At 45.9% G+C, this 16,858-nt stretch overlaps 1 protein-coding gene across 1 annotated transcript in view; it reads right to left on the minus strand.

Annotated features, from left to right (window-relative positions):
- SHANK2 (SH3 and multiple ankyrin repeat domains 2) overlaps nucleotides 1-16,858 on the minus strand; it is a 621,534-nt gene that overhangs the window by 315,597 nt on the left and 289,079 nt on the right. Inside the window, exon 15 of the mRNA XM_067557524.1 lies at nucleotides 3,234-3,347. Coding sequence (XP_067413625.1) covers nucleotides 3,234-3,347 — 114 coding nt within the window. The remainder of the gene's footprint in view (nucleotides 1-3,233; nucleotides 3,348-16,858) is intronic.

Genomic DNA, 16,858 nt, shown 5'->3' on the forward strand with positions numbered 1-16,858 from the left:
ACAGCCAGGTCGTGGGCAGCCAGACCTATTAGTTGAGGAGTCAGAGGCCGCAGTCATGAGACAGGAGTTAAGAGTCTTCTGGGTCAGGATACCAGGAGTCAGTAGCAGTAGATAAACTGGAGACCAGAACCACAAGTAAGGAAGCAGAGTCAGCCCAGATCAGAATGTCAGAGCCAGGAAACAAACCGGAGGCCGGGAGCCACGAGTCAAGATGCCAGGAAATCGGGGCAGTGGCAGAGTGAAGCCTAGTAATTTAAACAGCTTCCTGTGCCTGCTGCTGTCTTAAGCAAGGCCAGTGGGCTAATTGACCAATCTGGAAGTCCACCAATCGGACTTCAGGGATGGACCCTCACATTGGGGCTAAGCTTCATGAGTCCTAGTGTAAGCAGTTGCTAACAGGCTGTCAGATGGAGTGTTGGAATGTAGCCATGCCCATGAACCCTGGGGGTCTGGGTTTGAAATGTGTGGATCATGAGAAGGGATTGGAGCTAAGCCCTCTTTCTCAAAGGGAGTTAGGGCCCTAAATCTGGGTTGGAGGGAGGCACCTATCACTGCTTGGTGTTCAGAGCTGTGAACCGCTGCCTGGAGTGCCTAAAGGTGCCTAAATTAGGTCCATCCTTGTTAAAGGCAGGTGGTGGTGGTGCTACCACCCCTAAAGCTCCATGGCTAGAGCAGTCACCCCAGATGTGGGAAACCCACGTTTAAATCCCCACTCTGTCAAATTTGGAGCAAGGGTTAGAACCCAGGTTTCCTATCCCCTCGGTGAGTGCCTAGGCAATGGATATTCTGGAGTGGGTCTCTATCAATCTTTTCTGTTCAAGCTGTTCCACTTTGTATAAAATATTTAAATATTAATTGGAACAAGGACTGGAACCTACAAGCCACTGTGCTTTAGAGTCATTCCCATTCCCACTAAGTCTCTGACCCAATGAATACTTAAGGGAGGAGGGTGGGTCTCAGAGGCCACGCTGCAGTTTCAAAGTGCTGTCTATAGGGCTATTCTTTAGAGTGCTCTTGTGAGTCTACTTGCCCAACTCTATTGACCCGAGGTGGGAGCTTCACTGCTGTGGACTGTATAGACATACCCTAACTCCTATCCCTGAATCCCCAGCCCACCTACCCTTATATAATAAAATAATCAAATCCTACAACACAAGTTTCTCAATGTTCGTTAACTCTTCAACAGTCTTGCTCAGTGTTACCTTCTCAAACCTATCCTGTCTATACAGAGGCCATTCTTGAACACATAGATTGTGCACGGGCAGGCTATAATCATCTATGAAATGCTGATACTTTTTGTATGAAAGACAGTACAAAAATTATACTGTAATGTCTTTACAGCCTCAGGAAGTTCTTAATTCACAGATCAATGATCCAACACACCTTAATAGCTCATTTAGACCAGTGGTTCCCAACCTGTGGCCCAGGGGCCAAAAGTGGCCTGCGGGGGCTTTCAAAGTGGCTCTAGGCATCCCTGCAGAAGGGAGCTGCTGCGTAAGGACCCAGGCAGAGTGCATTTCCGCAGGGCTAAAAGACTAGTGCAGGCTCCTTGCTGCAGCCAAGGGGATGGGAGATTAGCACTCCCCTCCCCCTGGCTGTAGCAGGGAGCTGGGCAAAGTGCTCCACCTGGGTCCATAGGTGCTGGGGTCCCTGCTGGAGCCAGAGGGAGGAGAGCGCTGATCCTCCATCCTCCTGGCTGCAAAACAGAGCCACTGCCTAGAGACTCAGGTGGAGCGCACAGGGCTACAGGATGTGTGCAGTTTACCTGCTGCAGCCAGGGAGACGGGAGATAAGCGAGGAGGGAGCCTCCTCGCTGAACTCTTTCCATCTGGCTGCAATGCACGGGGAGGGCAGCCTGCTGGCAGATACTGGTGGCCCTTCAGGGTTGTAAAAATAATATCTGTGGCCCTTGAGCCAAAAACGTTGGGAACCACTGATTTGGACCATTCCACTCTATCCAGTCCATATTTCTAGAGATCACTAATATACTTTGGAAGTTGTTATAGTTCACAGTGAGCTTTTAATCTGAAGGTATGAGCATGTCCCACATTCCCTTAAAAATAGGGAAAGTAGCTATGGTGCATTGGGTGCATTATTCTTTAAATAAAATATTGTAGCATAGTTATTTTTTATTCATGAATGCTGTAATACCTGGAACCATAAAGTGTGCTTAAATAAAGTTGTCTTTTCTTTATTTACTCATGGCAGAACCTGTGCATAGTAATGGAGAACTCAGTTCCCTGGGCTACTGTTAATTGCTGTACAGCAACACTTTTAAGTGGCTTTATATGGAGCATCTCTTAGATGCATTCAAAAAACTGTTATTACAGACAACCTGCAGCTGAACACAGTAACAAAAGTATTAAGGTTCTGATTCTGCACTGAGATTACCATGGGCACAGGGTTCTGCCCATACAAAGCTCATTGTACGATCTGGACCTAAATGTGTTCATTTGTTCTTGCCAAACATCACTGCATAGAAGAATACTAATTTTAATTTTCAAAAACATTAACCACCATTTGAAACCTGCAAACTTTTTTTTTTTTTGAAATTACTGTATTTTTTTTTTTTTTTTTTTTTTTAAACCATAGTGTTCACGCCTCACTTTCTAATTTTTTTTAAAAAGTTTTCCCAGTCGGATCCTAAATCCATCCCTAGATTTTTTATTTATTTATTTTTTTAGTTCTATCACTAACTTTTTGCAAACTAGGATCTAGGATTTATGAAGGAGACCCTTATTTATAGCTGCATCTTCTAAAATGTACTGAAGGCCCCAAACAGTGAACAGATGTTTTTTATTATTATAATAAATGGCAGTTTTAACACATTTTGTAACTATACCAATTTGGGAGACCAATAGTCAAATTTCTTTCATGTGCTTAATGAACCAGTAAAATACTTTTCACACACAGTTAGAAAATAAATTACAACACGGTGCCTTAGAAAATGTCTATAATCATTTCCTACTTGAGAGCTATATCAGTACTTACAGTAGAGTGCTTCCAGAAAAAGATTGTTTAGTTTGGACAAAGACCAGGAAAGTTTGATCAATAAACACATCTTCACTGATCTTTATTTTTTCAATCCAGTACTTCAGCCTTATTTAATTCTTCAATGTCCAGTGTTGCACAGTAAGGATATGTAATATATTCTAATTTAGGCCACCTCAGTGCTAGATTAGACACATTTCATTTATCACTGTGCAAATTATTGTTGAATTGTATCTGCTTACCTGGTTTGCTTTCATTTGGTTTACACTGCACTTCCTCAACACAGTCTGCAGGAAACCATCCAACAAGACCTCGGGTGGTGCCTTCCCAGAATCCACCTTCACCAATGCTTAAAACTAAATACAAAAGAAAAAGACAAATGGAACATTAGCACAATAAGCCAAATTCTGCATCCCAAAACAGCTGCACAGAATTCCCTGCATAGGTGATTAAGGTATTACTATTGGGGATAAGAGGAAGGAGCCCACTGCTGAGACAGAGATCAAGGTGCACATATGACTCCCTAAGCCCCACAAGAATCCTTTAAATATACTACTGCATTTCTGCAATACTGATTTTATGAATCATAAATCTGTCTCAGCAACAGGAAAGAATGATAATGAGAATTGAAGGTGCTGAACCAACAACAGGATTGAGTTCTTGGTAAACTGTGTCCCAAAATTAATTTTTTTAAATTTCTCATACATGTTATATGTGCTCAGGAAAAGGAGAGAGTACTTACATTGTACAGTAATGAGTTCTTTAAGACGTATAGTCCCTAAGGGTGCACCACATCAGGATGTTCTCTTGATTGGAGATTTTTTGTCAGCAGTGTCCACAGGTCCATGCCTGTGCCCTACACATCCTTGTGTCCACTATGAGGGTATATAGGGAAGGGCACTCCAATTCCTTCTGAACCTTGAAGCCCAGAGACCAGGACCCCAAAGCAGGAGAAGGAAGGAGAAGCAGGTAGTGGAGCATTCTTAGGGACAAAACAACTCAAAGAACTCCAGTTACTGTACAAGGTAAGTAACCTCTCCTTCTTTGAGTTATTGTCTCTATGGGCACTCCATGTCAGAAGATTGCTGAGTAGTACCTCAATTACAGACGAGGGTGCTGAGGAGATTAATTTAGTGCAGATTTTAGAACAGCTTCACCGAAGGCCACATCAGCACTAACACAGTGTACACAATAGCATAACGCTGAGAAAACATGTACGTAGAGGGCCAGGTAGCACCCTTTCAGATGTCCAAGATAGGTACATTCTTGAGTAAGACTACAGAGATAGATTAAGCCCTGGTGAAGTGGTCAATTATATTAGGTGAGAGACACGCCACCCAGAGATCTCATAACATGCCAGAAGGCTTCCTGACACCCATTTTGATACAGTTTGGGAGGACAATGGAGGCCTTTTCATTTTTTCCGTGAAAAAATGAAAGTCTGGTAGAAGCCCTGAAGGGCTTAGTCCTATCAAGATAGAAACAGTGTATGGAGACTGACTTCCTCTCATCAGCCTGTAGGCTGAGTGATAACTGAAAATCCCTCAATTAGACAGTGGAACGCTGCAATAACAGCTAAGTGAACCTTAACTGAGGTCAGTAATAGATCCATGCTTTTTAAATGTAGCAGGTAATTGAAAATGTGTGTGAAGAGAGACGCAAGATCGTTGGACAAACCAGTCTTAGAAACCATTCCACTTCTCTAGGTAAGTTTTCCTTGTGGCAAGTTTTTTGCTTTCCAGGATCACTGTCTGGACATCAAGAGAGCAATCCCAGTTTATGCCAGAGTGTCATCAAAGAGCCAGGCCTTTAGGCACAAAGACAAAATACTGGGGTGAGTCTTGGTGCCTAATTCCTGAGTCAGAAGGTATGCTGTCAAAGGAAGGCAAAGGGACTGGCAAAGTAGATCTGGGAACCAGACCAGTTTTGGCCATGATAGTGCTATAAGGATGGACACCCATCTCTCCTATTTCAGTTTGTTCAGGAACTTGAGGAGCAATGGTGCCAGGGAGTAAGCAGACAGCCAGACATAAGAACAAAGGCAATGGGGGCATTTCCCAGTGAGTTGCAACCATGCCTTCTCCTCAAGCAGAAGTGCTAGCACTGTCTATTGAACAGTGTTACAAAGAGATCTATCTTCAAGGAGCCTCTGGTGAGACAAATTTCCTTAAATGCTGTGTTGTTCAAATGTCACATGTGGTCTTCATAGAAAGTCCTGCTCAGGGAGTCTGCTGCAATGTTCTGTAACCTCAGTAGGTAAACTGTTGAGATTTCTCTGAGGTGAGATATGCACCAATTCCATAGTTTTATGGACTCTGTGCATAAAGGATTAAGATCTTGCTTCCCGGTGGTGATGTATATAATACATTACCGCCCTATTGCCCAGCATTATTTTGGCAGTGACCTCTGATGCTGGGTGGGAAATGATGGCAAGTGATCAGACTGCTCTGAGATCAAGAATGCTGGTATGGAGGAATAACAGCTTCTGAGGGGTCTATTTGCTTTGAGCTGTTAAGTCTTGGAAATGAGTGCCCCAACCTAACAGAGAGGGATCTGTGCTGATATTTTGGGGGGAAGGACTCAAAACCAGAACTCTCATATAGACCTTTTGAGGATCCTTCCTCCAGTCGTGGGACTTGAGAATCCTCCAAGGTTTAGCCATAGTTTGGACTTGTGCTTGTTCGGAATGTAGACAGATATGAGTCAGGCTTGGAGACACCGAGAGCATAGCCTTCCTAGGGGTGTTATGAATGTACAGGCTGCCATGTGGCCCAGGAGTTGAAGGCATGTCCTTGCTGTGGTTTGAGGGCTCTATACAGTGTGGAAATGAAGTTGGACATTGTAGCAAACCTGTGCATGGGCAAGTACTCACTCGCAGATGTGGAGTCCAGAGTTGCTCAGAGTCTATTAATTGTACAGGTGTGAGAGCAAATTGTGCCATGCTGAGTTAGAGACCCAGAGTCTGGAACAGGGATAGGGCCTCCACCCTCCTTTCTTCTTGGGGACCAGAAAGTAGAACCCTTTTCCAATGAAGTCCTGTGGAATGAGTGTGACTGTCCCTAAGAGCAGGAGAGACTGTATCTCCTGCTGTAAGAAACACTTCTGAGAAGGGTACCTGAAGAAGAGTGTGGAATGGGTGTGAGAGGGATAGAGGGAGCTGAACTGGATGAAATAGCCCATTGAAACTACCTCTAGGTTTCATTTGTCAGAGGCAATGAGCTCCCAGGAAGAAGGAAATGGGAGAGGCACACTCCATAATATTGATGAAGGACGGATTGTGCAGCAAAAGATCCAGGAAAGGGCATGATTTGCAACCCTCAACCAATGCATCAAAAACGGTCACTTAGAAGAAGCCATTGATGGTGATGTCATCGGAGGACATCTGACCTGTTTCTGGGTGTTTCAGTCCACCTCATGGAGGATTGGTAATGGAGAAGAGGAAGCTGCTAAGCTGTCTGTGACTTACTGTATTTTCTCTTTGTTGCAGATATATAGATAGGAAGAGATTGCAAAGTTGCCCTGTCTTTGAGAGAGTGAAGGGATCCATCCATGGCAACACTGAAGAGCTTAACCCTTCAAATGGAAGTCCTCCATGGTACTCTGTACTGCCCTGGACAGGCCAGAGGATTGCAGCCATGAAACAACACATGACTATAGCAGCTGTATCCTCTGCCTCAAGTGAACCCAGAATTAAAGCCTAAGCAATCATGTGGCCTTCTGTGATGAGAGCTTGAAATGTCTCCCTCTGGTCTTCAGGGAAATGATCAATAAAATGAGAGACTCTGGAGTAATTTGTGATGTCATATTTTGTCATCAAGGCCTGATAGTTAATAACTGGGAATTGTAGAGTGGCTGAAGAATAGCTCTTATAACTGAAAAGGTTCAGGCACCTAAGCTACTTGTTGGAGAAGGTTGATCCATTACCGTCCATTTCTTTCTTTGACAGAACTGACCACCAAAGAGTTAAGGGTCGCCCATTTACAAGTGGGTGGGAAGTTCGCTTGTGGTTGTCACACCATGTCGGCTAGTGACAATAATGCATCATTAATAGGTAATTCACTGTGGCTTGAGGAGAAGTCTAGAGGATGTCCAGTGAGGAGTGCTGAGGTTCTTGTATTTCCTCCAACGGAATCTGCAATCCTGAATGGCCTTGACGTCATCTGTGAAGGATGGCAAAGGGCACACAACTGCCTCATCTGGTGAGGAGGAGGATTTATTGGATGGTGGTGACTCCTCTACACCTAGTTCTTGCTCTTCTGGAGGTTATTCCTAAGGAAGAGGGGCATGAACCATCGGTGGCTACTGGCTCCCTTACACAACAGCATCCTGTAGAACTGTTTGCCATAGAGGACCTAAGGATTCCAGAAATTCCACTGTGATGGGGCATAACCAAAAGGGGTAGGACCCAAGGGTGCTCTTGCCAGGGTTGATGAATCAGATGTCTACTGGGGGGGGGTGTCTCATCCTCAAGATGTACCTCAAGGCAGGGAGTTTGGTACAGAACGGTGGTGGAATCTTGAACTGACGCATTAGAGTCAAAGGAAACATCATTTCCTGTGCCTAGTGTAGGAGCTACAGATGTTGGTTCCAGAGGCAGAGGAGTGGTATCCACTTTGGTATCAGCAGATGAGATGGGATGGTAGCACCAGAGAATAGGCTGGCTCCAGCGGGAATGTTGGTATTGACAGGAAAACTATCAGCAAAAGGGATTCATGTTTTTCCAGAATATGAAGATCTGCACAGGAGAAGAACCTGAATGCTGCTGGTGACTCTGGGTATTGTTCCTTGGGAGTAAGCATATTGAGCAGTGCTGGAGAGGGTACTGATGAGAAATCTGTGCGCTATTTGACGTGACACAATGAGGACAGTACAGAGGACAGTCCAAGTCCTTGCTCTTCAATGAGTCCATGCATTTAGAAGGATCCAATTCCAGTACCAACACTTGCTTGCTGGTAGACTTCTTGGAGTTCGAAGTATTTTTGGGTGGTACCAGTATCAGTACCAGAGGAGGTAGGAGCCTCAACACTGTACCTGCACTGGGCTGTGCATCCTCCTTGTTCCCTTTCCCCTTCTCTTGGGCTCCCTCTCCAGGAAACAGGGTCTCTTCGTATTAGAGGGTTTCGAAGACTCCAGAGACTCCTCCATGTTCTTTGCTTACCTGAGCCAAGGCTGACACAGTCACCAGAGCATTCTGAGCTGCTGAGGCCAACATTTGGTGGGGATCTCAGACCCCGCCAGTCTCAGGGAACTCTCCATAAGTAGCAGTTCAATCTCTCCTCCCTCTGCTTTCTGAATCTGCTTCTGAAGCCAGAGCAGACCTTGCACTTAGTGGGGATGTGAGATTCTCTAAGGGCTTGTCTACACCATAGTTTCTCAACCTGTGGTACGTGTACTCCTGTGGGTACGTGAGACACAGGCAGGAGGTGCCCGGGGAAAAACAGAGTGAAGAGGAGGTGGGTGGCAGCTGTCGGCTCTTGGGGGAGGTGGGCAGCAGCCCCCACTTCCTGCTGGGTCCCAGCTCCCAGGTGGGAGCCCAGTGACAGCCTCCTGCATCTCATGCGCTGGTCTCGCAGCTGGGTGACAGCCACCCATGCCCCAGCTCTGAGCCAAGGGACAGCTTCCAGGGCCCTTGCTTGAAGACGGGCAGCAGCCACCTGCCCACATCCCTGGTTCCTAGCTGGCGTGGAAACCTACTCTGCCCCAGCTCGGACTAGGTGGCAGTCGCCCACCTCCCGGGCTGGCAGCCAGGCAGTAACTGCCTGCAACTTGCCCAGTGTCTTGCCCCCTCCCTGGCTCAAAGCCCAGTGTCCAGAAAACTTGTCAATTTCACTGATCTAGCTGAGCAATGAAATTGACAACTATGACAGCCCCAGATTTTACCAGTTACCCTCTTTTCCTGTCTCTCTCACGCCCTCCTTCCCTGTCTCTCTCTCACCCCCTTCCTCCTCTCAAATCTATGGCAAACAATTTGGTGCGACGCTTTATATTCCCCAGCATTGGCATGGTGCTCAAAGCCTCCTAGCTTTGGCCAATATCACCTCTAGTACAGGTACATACTTGAGTTGTGCACCCCTGGTGTAAAGGTGGTAACCCTACCCACACTAGATCTGACAGTCATATCACGGCCTTATATACTCAGCCCTTCTTCCAACATATGACTCACATTAGTCTGTAAATATAAAATCCCATGGAAAATTGAGTGTTGGGGTACGTATTCAAATTTTCAGAAGTTAGGGGGTACTTGCTACTTAAAAGTTTGAGAAACACTGGTCTACACTACAAAATTAAGTCTACTTAATTTAGGTTGATCTACCCACACCACAGTAATTCAATCAGCTGTTGGTATCCACACTCCCCTCCTTCTGCTGGTGGTGCACGTCCTCATCAGGAGCATTTGCACCAAGTGAAGTGGGACACTGGGGGGCACTGACAGCCACATGGGCTCACAGCTGGAGCCCCCCACCCGCCCCAGGGTAAGGGCCCCAGCTCTGAGCCCAGTGAAGGGTTCTTGTCAATTTCAAGGCTGCCTCTTGCCCAGAGGCAGTAAGGTGGGCTCACAGCAGAGCTGTGAAATTGAAAAGAATATCAGTTTCACTGCTGGTAGGCTTGGTGCTATGAAATTGAGCTTGGCTGTCACCCGGGGGGGCGGGCGGCGGCGGCAGGGTGCCAGACTCAATTTCACAGCAGGGAGTATACCAGCAGTGAAATTGATATTCTTGTCAATTTCATGGCTCCAGCTGTGTGCAGGGGGCTGGGGAGCAGAGAGAGAGTAGCAGCCATAACACTGACAAGAATGACAGCCAACAGCCAAAGAATGGAACGCAGTATCTACCTGGACTACACTGACATAAGGGCTATGCCTCTCATGGAGTTTGAGTTATTATGTTGGTGTAGCAGAAGCAACATTCTAGTGTAGACACTAACATAATTAGGTTGCCGTAAGCTGCCTTACATCGACCTAACTCTGCAGTGTAGACCAAGACTCAGGCAGAGAAGGCAGGTGAAATGCCTGTCATGAGGGTGAAGGACATGTGGCAGGTCTAGCTGTGTGTGAAGCCCAAGATCTTTGGCATAATCCAGGAGAGTCCACAGACAGAGGCCAAAGTAGGCCCCAACTGTGAAAATAAAGGGGAGACCCCGCCAAAAGGACAAACTGTGCTATAACAAACAAAATACACTACAACAACAGAAATACAAAAGAAATAAAATAAGGGATGAGTGTGAGCTGTGTGGTGGACACTGAAACGCCATGGGCAGCTGAGAAGGAACTGGAGCGGCTGCAGGTCTGCCCCTCTCTATATAGCCTGGTACCGGAACATTAAGTGTAGGGCACAGGTGCAGACCCACGGCCACTAGTGACAAAAATCTCTAATCAAGAGTGCATTGCTACCCGCACATACCCTGTGTGGAGCACCTGTGGGGACGATAACTCAAAGAACACAATAATTTATTTAATGGTTAACTCCAGAGACTTGGAAACTAGGTCAAGTAATATGAACTTCATGGTGTGAGCAAATAATGAATATTCGCATATCCCAAAGCTAGTATACACAATGAGGGTACCTTTTGAAACACTCTGCTGATTTTCACAGTGGAAGAAAATGACATTGGGGAGTGAATGACCTTCTAACAGGAAGAAAAGATTTACTTTGCATAGGTGATAATCTTGAAATAGCTTTTATCTCTTAGCAAAGACTGTGACAGAGGACTGCAGAACAACAGTGTAAATACACTAAATGTTACCAAACATTTAGAGGAAATGAATTACAATAATTAAAATAAACCTAAAATATTTTTCCAAGTAAAATGTTTAAAGAAGCTCAGATCAATCACTGTACATTTAATACCCCTCTATAATAAGAAGCCTAATATTCCATAGAACAGAAAATTAATACAAGATTGTGTACTCATTTTAAAGAAAAATTGCAAAACCAATGCCGAATACTTAAAATAGACAATTAATTTGATCACACACAGCGCCTTGTGAGGAACAATGAAGCTTTAAAACTAGAGAGCCTGATTCTGATTGCAACTGCATTTTGCACAAGTGCAGTTCTACTGGACTTCAGTGGAGGTGAATTTGCACTTGATTTACATGGATGTAAGTGGCATAAAAAATCAAACCCAAGAATGGCATGAAATGTAGTGCTTTCTTCTTTAATACTAACAGGCAGGCCTGCCAATGGGGCAGGACAAAGAGGGCAATTGCACAGGGGCCTGGTGATATTAAAATAGGCCCAAGCCAAGGGCGGGGTGAACGCTTCCCATTGGGAAGGCTATCCCACCATCTTGCCTCTTCCGCCCAGACTCCACTCCGGCTCCAACTCAGCCCTGCTCATTACTTTGTCCCTCCCCACCAGCCCACCGCCCCGCTTAGCCCCCCTCCTTTCTTCCACACCCCCTTTTCCCCGCTTGACCTCCCCACAGCCATGTCCCATTCCCCACTCAGCCCCCCTCCCGCCCTGCCCGCTGTCATTTGCTGTGTGTCTCTCCTTTCCTCCCCCCGCCTCCCTACTGTTGCTCGCCACATCCCTCCTCCTATCCATGGGCACTCAGTGTGTGCGTTTCTCCTCTCCTCCCCCCACACTCAGCCCCTCCAGCTGCTGCTCTCCCCTGGTGGAAGGGGATTGTGGAAGAGAAGAGGGGGGACCAAGCAATGTGGCGGGGAGGGATGCAGTGGCAAGTGGGCCGAGCAGGTGAGGGAGTGGGGCCTGAGGTAGACTGTGGGCAAGGCTGCAAGCAGAAAGGACAGGGTAGGACTGTTCTGCCCCTGGGCCTGGAATTCCTGTCAGCAGGCCTGCTAACAGGAAATCTAGTTGTCACATCTGAGAATATCTGGATATAATTATACATGGTATTAATGTTTACCTAAATTTAAGGCAATAATGCAATAGTAGCTATTTGTGATATTACCTATTAATGTTTATTAAAACAAAAATACTTGACAGTTTAGAAACATAGATCTTACAGAATGCACATTTCAAATGTCATCCTAAAAAATAAATAAATAAATAAAATAAGTACAAATTTAGCCCACATTCCAGCACCTGGATCCCAGAGCACCCCCTGAATCTATACAGGGTCCCTAATGCAAACATTTAAGCATCTGTATGACTTTATCTATATACATGAATAGTCCTAATTGTACCTAACTGTTTGCAGGATCTGGGTTTAGGGCCCTCATCTGGGTTTAGGGCCCTCATCTTCTACTGAAGTTAATGAATATATATGAATTTTTACTCAGGCTATATATAATTTACAATTAGAGATCTGACTGAATTTCAATCCATTTTTAAAAAATATTCCTAAAAGCCATAGACATTTTGTGTGCATAAATAATCCCAGGTCTGTGTTTAAAAGGGAGGAAAAATTACAAAACCAGACTTGTTTTTTTAAAGATATTCACAGAAGAAACTCAGTATAATTTTTGTGGACCATTCATAAAGAAAAAACTGAACAATCTATGCTGATATATCCCATTTGCTCTTGGAAATAGTTACAGCATATGAATATATACTCATACAAACCTCAGAAACATTTTATACAGCTGGGAAAAGATATTTACAATTCCTACAATAAGAAATATTCAATATTATGTGACTAACTCAACAGCCAAGAGGCATAGATCTGCATCTGAGTTACTACCTCACATCTTATAAAACATGGGGGTAAATTCTGCTCCTAGTTACACTGATGAAAATCTAGAACAACACCAGAGAGGATCATGGAAAGCTCCATATGTTACTCCTGAGGGAATTCTGTATCAAAAAACTAAAAATTCTGCCCCCAAAACATAAAAATTCTGCACATAATATTTTAAAATTTTGCAATTTTAATTTGTCAATAAATACATTTGGCGGCTCCAGCACAGCAGTGGGAACATAGAGCACTGGCTGCACAGATGTGGGACATCACCCTGCAGCCTCCCATCACCTCCGAGGGCATGGTCTCGGCAGTGAGATGCACCCGATCCTGACACAGCGCAAGGGCCAGGCCTGCCCCAGAAACACCCCAGGGCCCTGCCCCTTCACACCAGGCGTACCAGGTGCGGACAGGCAAGTTCAATCCAGCAGGATCCAAGTGCAGAAGGGTTTAATGTGGTGGGATTGAGAGGGTTCTGTGTGGAGCAATCTGTGTGTGGGCAGCATAGTAGGGGGTCCTGTTGTGGGGTGGATTGGATCCACAGAGGCTTGCTGGGGGGTCCAGGTGAAGGTGGTTAAGGTTAAGTGGGGGGCCTGGATATGGGGGGCTCAGAAGGATGAGGGTCTGCATGCAGGGGCTCATAGGGGTGGTGCGGGGGGTGCTTATCAGGGTGGGGGGTTAAGCATGGGAGCTTAGTGAGGAGGGGTGCCCTGGGTTCATGGATGGAGGCTCCAGCTGCAAAGGGACAGGGGTTGGTGGAGGAGGGGTCTGGGTGCAGGGGGCTCTGGATGTAGGGGGTGAGGCTCAGTAGGGAGAGGGTCAGGGTTAGAGTTCAGCAGGATGTAATCTGGGTGCAGAGGTAGGGGGTCTCGGCCGAGGTCCGGATGCAGGGGAGGTTCTGGGTACAGGGGAGTGAGGCTTAGCCAGGGGGTCTGGATATTGGGGGTCTGCATGCTTGGGGGTTGGGCAGATAGGAAGCATCTCCCCTTACAGTGAACTGTCCCCCTGTGGCTGAGCAGCGATGGGGGCAGAAAGCAAGGGGCAGGGAGTGTGGCACTTCCAGCAGCCAGGGGAGGTTTCTGGGAGTGGGTCTGACCTGGACCCGCCCACTCCTTGTAGAGGGAGTCCCATCCTGCCCGGTCAAGACTAGCAGCTGAGCCCAGCCCAAGGCAGAAGTCACCAGCTGGGGCATCCCTATCCCCACCCCCCGCAAGGTGGTTTACCTCACCCCTGGCTGTATATGGGCCAATATGCCCATGCTGCTGGAAAGGGGCGCATGACTGCGCTTTTGGCTTCCCTTTGCTTCCCCTCAGAAAGTAATTTTTCTGCAAGGAAGCAAAGACATCTGTGGGGGACATGAATACTGCATGTGCACAGTGGCACAGAATTCTCCCAGGAGTAATAACATGTACATCAGTGCATGTACAGCAGAATATGATTCATGGTCTTTACTCTTCATATAAGAACAGGCTGTGTGAAGAGACAGATGGAACTTTAATAAGAGGTACAGATACTACCGTATTTATTGTATGACTGAGTACAAGTTACTATTGTAGATCAATTTAATTTTTCTTTCAAAAAAATGGAAGCTAGCCTCGGATTCCAATCAGATGGAAGAGATAATGAAATGTGTGACAATGAAGGATTCTTGTTGCAAATAATTATTTCTGGCATGGACAGTTCTGAGCCACTTAATCTCAATCCTGATTTCATTTTACTGATATGGAAGGAGAACATACACTGCCAACCAAATCCCCCCCTCCTTCCCATAGCTAGTATTTTATTAATGTAAGTCAGGACTATTACTTTGATGTTCTGAATGACATAGATCCTTCTCTTTCTATATAGAATTTATATTTTAGTTTGTTAGAAGGCAGCTGAGTATTTCACACCCATAGGAAAACTTTGAGATGTTCATGGTAGTAGCAGTGACCATCTGCATGAAGGTGGAAAAAGTCATGTTCTTTAAGTCCCTATGTGAATTCAAGGTGAAGAGTGACCATTAAATGTCAAAAATAGATTTCTACAAGTCCCACTTTGGATCATCATTAAGTGAATGATTAAAATGTTATCAATTACTAACGATGGGAGTTTGGCTGAACTATATGTAGGACACATTCTTAAAAATATGGTGGCTCTGGGAAGGAGCTAGGGTGGTAGATAGCATATTGGGAAGAACACATTAGTCTTCACAAACCTGGTTATTCGGGTTTAACTCTGGTGAAGCATCACAGATAAAAATAGGTTGAATGGCCTCTTGGCCCTCCTACTACAGGAGCACCATAGCATAGAGCGTGATTGGTCTCTGCTCAGGAGATATCTGGGCTTGAATAGTTGGGGATGATGGGATGTGAGATGGCAAAACTCAGCAGATCTTTGTCTAGTTTAATGACAAGCACTAAGTCTTAATTCTTCACTATTGTAAAACCCTGTCAAATTAGGCAGAAAACCATGTAAGGCCTCAGAGGCCCAGTTTCCCCCAAAATACAAACAAAAGACCCGTGCTCATCCAGTGAGTTTTGGACTAAAACTCTTTCCTGGATAAATCACTGACCAGAAGGATGTCATAGGACCCCCAGCACCTGCCAAGGCCTCCAAAAGGTCACAGGAAAGATAACATTGCTAAGTCTCTGTGTGACAGATGAAAGGGTCACTGATTCCTGTCCAACCCAGCATGTTGAGCAGGTGTGGATGGATGTAAGTAGGAATCTATTTCTCCTTAGTGTTCCCCAGAAATTAGTGGGGGAGGAGAGCCCCCACACACAGATTTTCCAGGGCTGGAGTGTCTGGAATAGGTGGTTGGTGGTGGGTACATGTAGCTGGGTGGTTAATGGGAGGTAGTGTGGCTGGTGAGTGAATTGGGGTTTCTGTTGGTGAGCTGGATTAAGAAGGGGATTTTGGGCAGGGGGAGAAATGGAGAGGTGTCAATGGCAGCTGGCTGTTGGAGGAGGGGCTTTGGGTAGATGGTACAGAATCAGGGTGGGAGTGCTGGCACTGCACTGGGGCAGCTGCCTAGTGGGGGCTGGTGTGCTCTCTCCTCCCTACGTTCTTGCGGTCATAGTCCTGCAGTTGGGGACTGCTCTTCTTGTCTGTAACCTAGAAAGGGACTGGAAGCAGGACTGGAAGCAGACATCACAGTGTTTCCCAGTGGCTAGAAGGTGGTACTATAGCGCAAATCTTGCAGCCCTGCTGGATGCATGACATCTCAGCACTGCTGAAGGCAGGCATCATAGTGCTGCCAAATCCACAAGTGTCATATGATGTGTAACACTTGGAAACCCTAAGGTAAGAGATGGCTTTTGTTTCTCCACTATACTTTCTCTTCTCTATCCCCAACCCACATTCAAGAAGGGCTGTTCCTGATTTAGCTTTTAAACAGAGAGAGATACAATAAGACTTCATATTTTACTATGGTAATAAGATACTTTCCTGAGCTAAATTCACAAGTTTTATGCTTTAAAAATTAGCATCTAAGGACTAAAAATAATTATTTTTGCAAATCACGTCATGTCTGAAATACACACGTTTGTACCATACCCAGAGTTGGCTATTGCTCTAGGTAATGAAAATGTAGTTATTATGACAGCTGCCACCTTGGCCAAAACACCAGGGATTCAGTTGGAGACTTCAGAGCTAAAACCATGAGCTGCTATGGCCTGAGCTAAATTACTAAGGCTCTCTAGCTGGGGTTATAACAAATTCATATCCAAATTCAAAGGGTTATCCATAACACACAATTCTACTGTTGCCAACTCTCCTAACACAGCTTTGGCCCTAACTGGGCTCAGTCTCATGCTGAGACCAAGAGCTCCAGCTTTCCTGTGATTTCCAGACCTGAAACACTCTTGTGCATGCCCCACCTCCTGGCTTTTGGGAAAGAACAGGCACTCAGAGCCGCCAGAGCTCTCCCCTCCCCAGAAGAGAAGGCACAGGAAGCAGCCGATGTCATTTTCACAAAAGGGAAGGGAGAGGAGAGAGCAAAAAGAGCCCAATAGCTCAGGCCCTTGAAATCCCTCCTTTCCCATCCCTCCTGTGAAAAATGTCTGCTCCGCACTGCCACTCTCTATTCCTGCAACATCATGCCTTAGAAGGGGATCGGGAATAAAGAACCCCTGGAACTATCCTCACCTCTAGGCCTAAGAAAGAGAAGAGGACCCTGCTGCAGCTGCCCAACGCCTCACCACAGCTTGGAATAGGGGTGGATGGAGAGACCTTAGAGCTGCAGG

The sequence above is a fragment of the Emydura macquarii genome, unplaced genomic scaffold, assembly GCF_026122565.2.
Source record: "Emydura macquarii macquarii isolate MOO-44397 ecotype Brisbane River unplaced genomic scaffold, CSIRO-AGI_Emac_v2 contig_1876, whole genome shotgun sequence".
NCBI classification, from domain to species: Eukaryota; Metazoa; Chordata; order Testudines; family Chelidae; genus Emydura; species Emydura macquarii.